The 12,626-nt window shown below is 48.7% G+C and overlaps 1 protein-coding gene across 2 annotated transcripts in view; it reads left to right on the top strand.

Moving 5' to 3' along the window:
* DNAJB6 (DnaJ heat shock protein family (Hsp40) member B6) overlaps nucleotides 1-12,626 on the top strand; it is an 87,630-nt gene that overhangs the window by 66,394 nt on the left and 8,610 nt on the right. The window contains exon 10 of one of the 2 annotated variants that reach the window (XM_049863477.1): nucleotides 1-2,808. The exons of the other annotated variant lie outside the window; for it this stretch is intronic. Within the exon in view, the coding sequence (XP_049719434.1) occupies nucleotides 1-83 (83 nt within the window). The 3' untranslated portion in view covers nucleotides 84-2,808. Of the gene's footprint in view, nucleotides 2,809-12,626 lie in introns of those variants that run through there. 2 annotated transcript variants of the gene reach the window in all.

Here is a 12,626-nt window from a genome sequence, read left to right as displayed (position 1 = left end):
GATTCAAAGAAGGTGCCAAGAGGAAGAAGCAGAAGCAGAGAGAGGAGCAGAAGAAGAAGAAGTCGACCAAAGGGAATCACTAGCCTGGACTTCCCAGACACATGCACACTTTTGCACCACATGCTCGGGCAACTTTGAGCACAATCCTGTGTTCTGTGTGTGTCTTGGTTTTACACACTTGTTAGGTAGAAGACCACACCTATTTGTAACAGGACTGTGGACATTTGATCACTGCTTAGTCAGATTAGGGAGGTCAGAGGTGAGGTGATGGTAATGGTTAGCAGTGAATGACATTTGGAACACACCGTAGACGTTCTTACTTTGCTTTTCCCCAGCACTAAATCTCTTAGGGCTTTTTTCTAGAGTTATTAAGGATCTCATTCACTTTTCCCAAGGGTCTATCTCATTCTTTCAGCTAGTCAACCACTATACAAACTACTGAAATACTGATAGCTTTTTGTGTGTAAGATGGTACAGCCAGATATAAAGTATATATCCAGGAAATGACCCCCCTCCCACCATGGCAGTAGAGTGTTTAAAGTTAGAATATAATAAAGTGTAGCATAAATCAAAGGTAATGTAAATCACACATTGAATCATGAATATCGGGTACTTTTTCCTAAGTTTGAGGTAGTCACACCTGAGCATGGATCCTTCAGAGCCATCTGGCTGTGTACATGGTATGCTAGCAGTGAGTCACTTCTGATGTAGAACCATTCCTTATATTGTTTTAGTTTTTATTCTCTCCAAGTAGTCCAATTCTATCTCACATACTGTTTAATTTTTGCTAAATTCCGTCTTTTTTTCTTAGATCTGTAATTGTTCTTTTTAGCACGTACACAGGATTCTGCAAAGTTTTGCTCTGCAGTACCATCTCAGGCTCTTAGAATTTAGGGTCATGTTGGGGAAAAGTAGATGAGTTGTTTATAAACATGTATACATATAAACACACATGCACCGATTCAGATACTGAGCAGTTAGGTTGGACTAAATATTTCAGTTGGCAAACATTGGCTCCTTTTAAAAAAGAAAAATCATTTTATTCTAGCAAGATTATCCCTGGCTCCCTGTAATTATTTTGTTTGCATGATATGTTGCTTCTTAACCTTTCATTTTTATTGAACACTGAATAGAATTCTGTATTGCCTTAACACTCCTGCATGTTCCTGTTCAGTGAAATTTCCCTCCTTTTTAGCGTAAGAATCTGTTCATACTGCTTTTTGTTTTGTTCTCTTAGAAATGAGGACATCGTAAAAAGCTTGGATTTGATTTTAAAAAGCCTACAATTTTAACCTAGCAGTGTTGAATCCCAGGCATTTTTGGCACTGTGCAGCAGTGCTGTGGGCTTGAAAGCCAGAAGCGAGTGCAGTCTTCATAATTTTAAAGTGACTGTTACCAAAAAGTGTGTTTTTTTTTTTTTTTTTTTTTGATTTTGGTGGGGAGGTGGAGCTGACTATCGGGGAGACATGTAGTTGGTATTTAATGCTTATTGTGGAAAATGTAACCATAAAAGCATAAAGTATTTTAAGTGCTTCCAAAATAAAATGTAAGCTTTACTTAGTTCAGCTCACTTGACATCGTTTGTAAGTATCAGTAAGTTGCATTGTTGTTAATAATTAGAAATAAAAGCAGTTCTTCTCCATCATTTTCAATTATGCATACTTTAGAATCGTTTCAGTTATGGAAGATAAAGTGATATTTTGGGGGACACAAGGCTAGACTCCGAGTTAAACGTAATAAGATGAAGATGTTCTTTTAATGACAACATCCCTCCTGAATGTGTTGTGTAAAATCAGCAGCCTGTGCTGCCGTTAATGGCAAGCATTAGAAACAACTGGAACGTTCTTTCTGGGCTCTCTTCTGGCCTTAGAGCATGATCATGATAAGACTAGACCCATGTCTCATGTTCATGATATAAAGACATGGCTTTCGTGGTAATGAAGAGGAACAGTTGTGATAAAACCGTTCCTGGGAGTTAAAATCATCTCCTTAGTAATGGATTCACTACAGGTGATACTCACATGCCTGTTGGAGTTTTGCATTTTTAAAAAGAGATTGTTTAATCTCAGCTGCTCAAATATCAGAATTTGAGTGCTGTTCAAATAGCAACTCAGGGAGGTAGGTAGTTTGAGGTTGAAAACATTTCCTAGCTCATTGAAACTGTAGCACTTTACCCTCGTTACACTTACCTCAAGGTCTGTCACACAAAAGGGTGCACTGATCTGCCCACGTAGTAGGTGCATGTTGTTCACGGAGTATCATCGGAGCCCTTGAGTAGCTTCAGGCCATGCCAAGCCATGCACTTAACAAACGTTGATCAGCACAAATGGGTGCCCCATACGTCTTCACGCACTAAACTCAGACCCTCCTGTGAGGGGTCCCGTTACCTCCCGAGGCATCTTCTGCTAAAGGGCCTTCCTCAGTGTCCAAGTGAGTTCAGTGAAGTGGCAGAGGCTCCACTGACAGACCCTTCAGGAGGAGGAGGAGTGACTACCATGTACCGGTCAACAAGGTAGGTGTCTGAACTTTACAGGTGAGGAAATGCAGGCTTATCCCTACCAAACAGAGGAGCAGAATTGAAACCCAGAGCAGCTTGCCACCAGAACTCCTGTACCACAATGCCACCGGGTTTAGGGGATTGAGGCATTCCTAATTTGAGCATTTGATCGGGGAGTTGGCTGTGTGTGCAGATTACACGTGCCTCTGTTCATACCACTGGTTATAAGTTGAGATGGCTTGAAAGACGATGCTTGTCCATATGGTAAGCAATATCCCCCTGTCCCACTCAGAAGAGACTGGTCTGGAAAGGGCAGCAGTGGTGGGGGGGGTGGGGGGTGTGGGGAAGACTGGTAACGAAAGCATATAGTAGATTTTCAGAATTCTTTTGGCCAAATGATAAAAGCTATTGAAATGATTGCCAGGGGCTTGCATTGGTGCATTACTTTGTGAACTTACAGGTGATGTGTCTTGAAGGCTGGACAAGAAATCCAAGGGTCATGGAAGATAAAATGGAAGGAGGGGCAAGGAGAAGGGAGGGGAGCGGAAGGGAGGGAGTTAGGCTGCCAGCTTCCAGTCGCACCTCCTTCATCCCCAGGAGCTAGTTTGGGCTTGCAGAATGGTGGGATGGGGGGCTGGCTGCAGAGGGGATCCTAAGTGCACTGCAGAACTCAAAGGAATCCCTCCTGGGCCTGAGCTCTGCTTACCACCCCGGGCTAGCCCGTCATGCCCTCTTCCACCTTTGTTGTAAGAATAAAGAACTAAAACTCACTTTAAAAAAAAATTAACTTTTATTTTGAAATGCTACACATTTACAGGAAATTGCAAAAAACAGTAGAGTCTAGTGCGCCCCCCTGGCATCCTGCCCAGTACTGACCTCATAGAACTGTAGAAGAGTCCAAACCAAGCAACAACTGCACGGCCCAAAGGACAGCTCACTGTAGACTAGTGCTCAGAGCCTTAAAGTGTAGCCACGGGATGGTCTTCGTCAGTGCCCCTGACTTTCTGTTTTGCCTTTGCCAAGATAAAGTTTCATTTTGAAAATCATTTGTAGGTCAGGAGATTTGAGATTAATCAGGTGTGGATTCCAAATTCATGTTCTCTTTACCCCTTGCCAGTGATTGTGGTCACTAAAAGGTTGCTTTCTTTGCTAATTTCTGTATCTTTGCACAGAGATCTTTTCCCGTGAGCTCTTTTTTGCTTTTTCTTTTTGTAGTGTAGATCTTTATTTCCAGAAAACAGTGAGTTGGGTTTTTTTTTTTTTTTTCAACAAAGTAATGTATGGTGGTTTTTGGTAGGTGAGGGAGCTAGCACTCAAGCAGAGGAAGAGGAGAGATTGCCAGTATTTGTCTGCCCCCCTGCAGGCAGACTCTACATGTGCGAGTGCCATCAGGGATCCAGCCCGGCCGGAAGCTCCCCGCTCTGCATCATGAGTGCTCACCATTGGGCCTCTTCTGAAAGTCCCTTCGGTCAGATTGGCAGCTTCTCCTCTGGACTTTAGTCTTGAGAGGGGGGTTCTGTGGTTTTAATGTTGACAGCAGTTCCATAAATTACCGGAAAGTGGTGTTCGTTTTCTTCCTCATGATTTAATCTGTCATATACAATGCCACTGAGTGCCATCCTGTCCTGTCATTCAGTGGGAAGCTGGTGCACGCTAGCCTTCCACATTTGGGGTCTTTGATCTCAGTGTGTCAGCTGTGTGCCTGAGTGAGGGTCACGGTGTGTCAAGTGGTGCATCATGAGAACCCACAATAGAGATAGGACCATTTGAGGGGCTTGTCACTGGAAGCTCTTTGCTCAGTATGCACAAAGCTTGGAAGCCCCCTTTCCTCCGGAGGTCGGTGGACACAGACAAGGTCCCTGTGGCCTGTGAGTCAAACACAATGCTCCTTGACCAGTTAAGGTGGTCCTGGGCAGACCCGAGGTGGCAGTGGCGTCTGCAGCCCCAGGGCATCCTCCACCCCGCCAATTAAGGACAGTCACTGTTCTGGACCACCAACGTGCTGATCACTCAGGAGCTCCTTGCCTTGACATTCCAAACGCACAGCAGTGACCAGCATCCCAGCTGTTGAGCTCTCCACAGTGAGTTAATAAGCAGAGTTGAGTGGCACAGCCAAGCCAGCTGTACTGACCAGGGCTGGTTTGGTACAGCTGGCTCCCTGGACAGAGCAGAACCCCCTCTTGTCCCCATTCCCCTGTTGACCATTAAAAAGGAAATAAAAGCAGTGTTTCCCTTTCCACCTGTCCCATTTTTCTTCATGGATGGAAGAGTAGAGAAGAAAGCTGAGCTCAAAGAGGCCTGGTGGTGCAGTGGTCAAGTGCTTGGCTGCTAACAGGTCAGCGTTTGGAACTCACCGGCTGTTCCTCAGGAGAAAAATGTTGCAGTCTGCTTCCATAGATGCAGCTTAGGAAGCCCTATGGGACAGTTCTACTCTGTCCTGTTGAGTTGCTACGGGTAGGGAATTGACTGGACGGCAATGTTCTTTTTCTTGGGGGGAGCAGTACGGAGGCCCAGGCCCAGCTCCGAGACAACAAGTATGGCAGCTTCTAAGCGGAGTGTGGGTGTGCTCAGGATACAGGGCAGCCGGCGATCTGAGGAGAAGGAGGCAGCACTGTGCCAGAATTGTGTCTAAGCAGATGGTTGGAATGGAAGGGTAACTGGCCGTGAGAAGTTGGTGGAAAGAAAACTGACATCAGGTGTGTAAAGAACGTCAGGGCCCAAAAAATAAAGTCCGACTAGAAATTAAAGACCTGCACTTTGATGCATGGGGCTGGGTGAGGGTAAGAACCTCAAGGGAGAGGAGGCAGAGGCCTGTTGGGGCCAGAGAAAAGCTAAAAGGGTCTCTGGTGGCAAGACTGGAAACTGGTCACCGTAGGCTCTGCCGTGTCTCAGCTGTAAAAGGAAGGGTTACCTGGGCTGGGCCGCAGTGGGTCACCTCCCACGTCCCCATCTTCCTTAGTTTCAAACTTAGCGTGAGTTGAGACAAGATTGGGATGTCTGGTGTTTTCTTTCCACTACTGTTTGTCTTTTTTTTCACCCCAACATCTTCTGCGTGTATAATTGAGTGACACATTCTTCAAGTTGTGCAGCCATTCCTGTTACCCTTTTCTGAATTATTCCACCAGCGTTAAAATAAACTCACTGTCCCCAAGCAAAAACTCATTTTTTTTTTTAAAGCTGAGAAAACCCCTGACAGTTGGACGGCCTATAGTGGTGAATCTGACTCCCTTCTGGAGGGGGCCTGCCCACCCCTTAGTTTTCTGGGACAGGTTATCAAGTGATTGAGGTCCTATCTTCTGCTCCACCCTAAAATACTGCCTCAAGCCACCCACCTGGGTGCACTCCCGGCTTTCTGCCCCTCCGTACAGTCCCTGGCCAAGTCCTTCAGGCATCTCTGGGACCTGATTGAGGAGAGGCCGGGGGCTGGGGTGAAGGCAGGACTGGTACTGTGGTTGCCTTTCTTGAGAAGAGAGGGTCCCCCCCTGCTCACGTTAAGAGGCTCTTCAGTTTCCGTGCTCGGTTTCCCGCAGAACGAAATGCCGTCCGCCTCAACTTTCTGGGCCCTACCTACTGAACTTCCACCCCTCAAAAAAAGGACGGTTTGGGCCTGGCCTTATTTTCCAGAGCCCTGCTGACAGGGCCTCTACCGAATGAGTTCAGGTGCCTGTCTGGTCAAGGTACCCGGCAGGCGGCATTCCAATTGCAGGGTGGGGCGGCTGGCCTCTGCCTGCCCAGGGACTTGGCCCTCCCCAGGTGGCGTGGCATTTTCTCAGCTCTGTGCAGGTGTCCCTGTTCTCACCCAAGTTTACCCAGGTTAGGTTGCTGAGGCTTGGAGAAAAATGAAATATGGAAAGCTTCTGAGGCCAAAGCTAAGAACAAATGGTGTAGGTGTCCCACAGTGGATGTCTGCACTACTCCAGCTCCTGGGGCAGCCCCTCCCCACAGGGTTTGTGGAGAGGACCTTTCAGGAATTGGGGCACACCTGTGGTAAAGAGCAGGCTTCCTTCAGGGCAGCGTGTTCTGCATGGCCCAGCCCCTTTCCGGAGGGCTGGTGCCAGTGCAGGCAAGTTGGTGGCGGGGACTTAACTGCGGAGGGAGGAGCAGCCTGCTTCTCTGCAGGGGCAAGGACTTTGGGATTTCTGGTGGGTCCGTCTGGCTTGAGCCATCTTGCTGATACCGACTGCTGCTCTCAGGAAGCTGCGGGACAGGAAACAGTTAAGGAAGGAAAGTCACGACCAGGTTAGGGAACTAGTCTCGTGATTAGGCTGAAATGTCACTAAGTCAGTCACCCCAGTGAGCTGAGGTAGGAGGTGAGAGCATCTAACCCTAAAACCACCCCACACTTTACATTTCAGTGCCCTAGCACTCTGGAGGATGCTGATGCTGCTCACGATGCTATAGACCTGGTTACGCCTGTTAGCCGAGTTCCCTGTACCAGGCAGAGCCCAGTGGACTTGCTCAGGAAGTGGACAGAAGCAAATACCGCCTTTAGAAGGACAGGAAAGACAAAGCTCTGATTTCAGTCCTCCCAGCAGTCTCACTCCCCATTGGATTAAAGCATTGAACTGTTGAAATGCGCATGATTCAGGTGGTGGGAAATCCTTCTCAACTGCTAACATCTACTAACATCCCACCTCCCCTCACAGTTAGGTTGGAGAGGTGCAGGTATGTGGCCACAGGACCAGAGCCCGCATGGTCCCACCTCTCTCCCACAGGGACTTCATGCTACAGTTGGCTCTGCCTTTATAGCAGGGGAAAGGGCTCTGGTGAGTTTTGATAGAATGACAAATATCTAGCTCAATGCTTTGTATACCACTAGCAGTTGCCATCGAGTTGATTCTGACTCATGACCCCCCCGTAAGAGGAGAACTGTGCTCTGTAGGGTTTTCAGTGGCAGATTTTTTGGAAGTAGTTCCCTGGGCCTTTCTTCCGAGGCTCCTCTGGGTAGACTTGAACCTCTAACCTTTTGGTTAGCAGCCGAGCATGTGAACCGTTTGCACCACCCATGGGAAAAAAAAAAAAAAAAAAAAAAACTCACTGCAGTGGAGTCAATTCTGATTCATAGGGACCCTATAGGACAGAGTAGAACTGCCCCATAGGGTTTCCAAAGAGTGCTGGTGGATTCAAACTGCCAACATTTTGGTTAGCAGCTGTAGCTCTTAACCACTACCACCACCAGGGCTTCCATACCACCCACGGAGATTTTTTCTTTTGTGATTTAAGTGAACATTTACAATTCAAGTCAGTTTCTCATACAAAAACTTGCACACACATAGTATATGTGACCCATGTTGTTCTCTCTACAATGTGGCATCACACTCCTTCTCTCCACCTGTATTTCCTGTGTCCATTCACCCAGCTCCTGTCCCCCCTCTGCCTTCTCATCTCACCTTCAGACAGGAGATGCCCACATAGTCTCATGAGTCTAACTTGAGCTAAGAAGCACACTCCTCACCAGTATTATTTTATGTCTTATTGTCCAGTCTAATGTTTGAAAAGTTGGCTTTGGGAATAGTGTTAGTTTTGGGCTAACAGAGAGTCCTGGGGTGATGACCTCTGGGATCCCTCCGGTCTCAGATCATTAAGTCTGGTCTCTACTAGAATTTGAGGTCTGCGTCCCACTTTTCTCCTGCTCCATCAGGGATTTTCTGTTGTGTCCCTTGTCAGGGCAGTCATTGGAGGTAGCCAGGCACCATCTAGCTCTTCTGATCTAAGGGTGATGGAGTCTCTGGTTTATGTGGCCCTTTGTCTCTTGGGCTCATTTTTTCCTTGTAATACAGGTGTATTGAAGACATGAATGACAAGGAATGAGTGAGAGTCTTGCCTGGGAGGCTGAGGTGCGACGTTCCTGGGCATCTCAAGACTCCAACAAGCCTTTGGTGGAGAGAACTCATGGGAGATGGATGTGGCCGATTGCCATCTATTTCACGGCACACCCTGGGCTGCTTTGACCAGGGTCACAATGGATAAGCAGCAGCAGCACCTGTTCTTTTTCTGGAAGCACCTTATTTCTCTTCTGTAGAAGATGTGTTGCCTCCTTCGTTCCTGTGCCCCCTCTGTTGGCTGTCAGGGCCTCCAGTGAGTGCAGGCTGGCAGTGAATGGTTGGGTGTGTCATTGCAGGCCCCAGGAGTGTCTCAGGTGCCAAGTGAGTGCTGAGTTATGCTCATGGTGCTGATGCAGGCTGGCTGGGACTTGCTCCACCTACCAAGCACTGCAGATGTTCTGAGAGCCTTCTCACTCCTGCCTGGGGCTGCCCCACCCCCGAGCCCAGCCCTGCTGGCCAGCTGGCTGCAGAGGTAAGCCCTTCTTGCCCCGGTGGCAGGGCCAGGAACAAGTCTGCGGAGTGAGTGACTTGCCTTCAGGCTCGGCTCTGGATGGAAGGGCAAAGCCAGAGCTGAGCTCTGATGCCTTGTCTCCACCCATTGCTGACTCTTCTTCCCTTTCCCATCTCCGGAGTATCCTCAGAGCACCCAGGGCTGGCAAGATCTGAGTAGGGCTAAGGGGAATGTTCCATTGTGCCCCTTGGCAAGAGTGGCTTTGTGTTGATGTGCAACATGGGGGGGGGGCACACTGGGCCCCTTGCCAGGACTCTCTGCCCCCTCCACCTCTCATAGGCCCTACTGTCTGCTGGTTGCCCGGAAAAGCCCACCCCTGGGGGGTTCTGTGTGTCTTTCTGCCATCCCCACTTGGCCCATTAGAGCCTTCCAGTCAATACGGCTGCTCTCAGATGAGTGTCAATAGGGGGAGTGGTGGAAAGCTGATTGAAGTGTGTGACCTCGAGCCTCATTCCGGGGAGTGGTGGTTGCACATTACAAAGGTCTCAGGCTCTGAGACTGTGGGGAAGATGTTCTGGCTCTGGGATGACCCTGGGAGTGATGGTGGGACTCCAGGGGGCCAAGGCCCTGCCGATGAGGTCAAAGTGTCTCTCTTGTAGAGGCGTCTGCAGGCCAAGAGGATGGCATAGACAATCATGATTGGACTCAGTGGAGAGAGAAGGGTCTGGTTAAGGTAACTCTGTTCTCTTACCTGACAGGTGGGGGGTAGATGAGTAACCAGTTTCTCAGATAAATCTTAATCCTGTTAATGTTTGTCAGAAAATTGCTTAAATATTTTATCACAACTGATAATTTCCTTCCAGAGGGAAGTTATGAATCAGCCATGCAAAAATGTTCTGCCCAGACCAGATTTGGAGCAATCTGTATTTTACAGGAGCACATGGGCAGCAGTAGGGTTTATTGGTAAAGTTATGTTACTTGTCTAAGGTAACGTGAAAAGTGGACACACAGGTGATGATTGTTTTACCAAATACCTCCGCACTGGGTTCTTTTAGTTTTAGGTCTTCTGGTTTGGGCTTGCGGTTGGAGCCTTGTCCACTGAATACACAGAGGGCACTGACCCAGGTTCCCGTTACCTCGGAACGCCAGAGTAACTCTCAGGAGGTGGGGCTAGAGCAGAAAGATCTGGTCATACAGAAAGAGAATGTCCTATTCTGCGTCATTTCTGAGTGTCCAATACTCCGAAGAAGAATTGACGCCTTTGAATTGTGTTGGCGAAGAGTGTTGAATATACATGGACTACCAAAAGAACTAACAAATCTGTCTTGGAAGAAGTACAACCAGACTCCTCCTTAGAAGCAAGGATGGTGAGACTGTGTCTTACATACTTTGGACATGTTGTCAGGAGAGATCAGTCCCTGGAGAAGGACGTCATGCTTGGTAAAGTGCAGGGTCAGTGGAAAAGAGGAAGACCCTCAAGAAAATGGATTGTCACAGCGGCTGCAACAATGGGCTCAAACATAACGATGATTGTGACATGGTGCAGGACTGGGCAGTGTTTCATTCTGTTGTACATTGGGCACCTAACAACAACAGTACTCTCAGAAATGGAAAAGTCGCACCACAGAGAGAAGGCTTAGCTTTTTTTTTAGAGTCTTGAAATCCCTAATGAAATGTGAAATATGGAAAGGTGGCCAGGGGTGAGGAGGACAGGATACAGCTAGATGGGCCCTTTTGAGCGAGCATAGTCTTTTAGACCTGCAAAGGTCTAATTCTAAAAGTGCTAAGAAGGGACCTGGGAACAGATGGGCAAAGCTAAGAGTACAAATACCCAGTGTTTTCTGTGTGTGCGTGGATGTACACAGTACACCTTTGGCATTTCAAACACTTCATGTCATCAGTCTAGTCTCAACAGCTGTTTGGGGGGTAGATAACCTTATTTCTTTTCACAGTTGAGCAGACCAAGGCATAAAAAGTCAGATGACTTCCTCGCTACTCCAAGCGCAGGTGACACAAGGAAGATGAGACTCAAGCTCAGTTCCTACCTGCTGGGGACTCAGTCTTGAGGATGAGGCAGATACAGCTACACTCGCCTGGGCTGCAGTGGGAGGGCTTTTCTAGAGAGCTGTGTGCGCCCCCACCTCCCGCCAAGGGAGACTTCTTCCTGCCCCACTGGCAGGTAATAGCAATCCGTGTTCATTGCATGGTGTTCCTCAGGAGCTGTTTTAGGCGCCTTCCCTGCCTGATCTCAGGAAGTGGCAGTGCCGATCGGAAGCCTGGCAGGTGACTTCTGCCTTGCCTTGATGTCAGGCCAGTGGGGGGTGCGCCCAGTGCAGGACTGAGCAGGCTGTAAATCCTCCCACTGCTAAAAGACATGGCTCATAAAATGTCTGTCAGCAGCTGATCTATCAAGCTTAATTCCTCGCCTTTTGTCTCTAGGGTTTTATAGGTTTTCGCTTGATCAACAGCATTCATTCATACTGAACAAACAGAATTCAGTTTTTATGGTATAAAAATTACTGTTCCTCTGACTGACTAGCCGTTACCCAGTGACACCGGATGGCAGGGGGACAATGAATCTTCCCATTACTGAGAAAGTCATTTGATTTATGGGATGGCCTGAGGCTGGATGGATGAGACTGAGCTTGCAGAAACCCTGCATGGTAGAAGCTCAGAATGGAGAGAGCAGTGACCCTAGAGAAGGGGTAGAAGACCCACGTTCCACTGGGCAGCCCCCCAAGATTCTAAGCTTTCCCCCTAGGGAGGCCAGCATCTGCTGGGGCCTGTCCACAATGCTACACCAGCTGTTCCCTTGTTCTTTTGTTGCTGTTCGCTGCCCTTGAGTGGCCCCCGACTCGTGGCAACCCCATGCACAACCTTATGGAGGTTGTGACCCACAGGGTTTGCACTGGCTGATTTTCAGAAAGAGATCACCAGGCCTTCCTTCCTATTCTGTCTTAGTCTGGAAGCTCTGCTGAAAGCTGTTCAGCATCGTAGCAACACAGTAGCCTCCACTGGCAGATGGGTGATGGCTGTGTGTGAGGGGCACTGGCTGGGAATCACCCAGGTTGCCCACATGTGAAGTGAGAATTCTGCCACTGAAGCACAGCTGCCTCTCCTTACTCTTCCCTCTGATAAAATGCAGTGCTATCCAGCCCAGCCACACCAGCCCAGGCCCAGGCCCGTGAGACGGGACCACATCAAAGCGGAGACTGCAGTAGACACATGGAGAGGGCAGGAAGAGGCCGAGGAACAACGGTGGTGCCGGGACCTGCCCCCTGGAGGGGGAGCCCATGGGAGCCAGGGACACCCACAGCTGGGCTCCCCTGAGGGTCCTGCTGCGGATGGCCATGCCCACGCCCCCCCACCCCCCCCACCCCCCGTTTCTGGGGAGGCTCACAGTGTGGGACACTGTGGGAGGTGCTGTCGGGCGTTCACACACCCTCTCAACAACAGCCCTGTGAGACAGCTTTATCTTTTGTCCTTTACACTCCAGGACAGCAAGACGCTTCCCAAAGTGCACAGACCCAAACCAAAAACCAAACCTGTTGCAGGTTCCAACTCATAGCGTCCCTATAGGACAGAGTAGAACTGCCCCATAGAGTTTCCAAGAATGCCTGGTGGAATCGAACGGCTGAAGGGCTGAAATGAGGATTGCGTTCAGGCCACCACCTGTGATACTGCCACCCTCAGCTATGGAATACTGGTCATTTTGCCAAAAACTGGGTGAAGTTACCTTGCTTGAAATGTGAGTGGGGTAAGATGGGAGATGGAACTGACTCAATTCATGCTGGTGGCTTTGACAGGCTTCCTGTAGGCCCCTCACTACCCTCTGCTCCAGTGTCCCAGCTGT

The sequence above is a fragment of the Elephas maximus genome, chromosome 20, assembly GCF_024166365.1.
Source record: "Elephas maximus indicus isolate mEleMax1 chromosome 20, mEleMax1 primary haplotype, whole genome shotgun sequence".
Lineage (NCBI taxonomy): Eukaryota > Metazoa > Chordata > Mammalia > Proboscidea > Elephantidae > Elephas > Elephas maximus.
The sequence above is the reverse complement of the archived record's forward strand: the minus strand, read 5'-3'. Positions and strand labels throughout refer to the sequence as shown.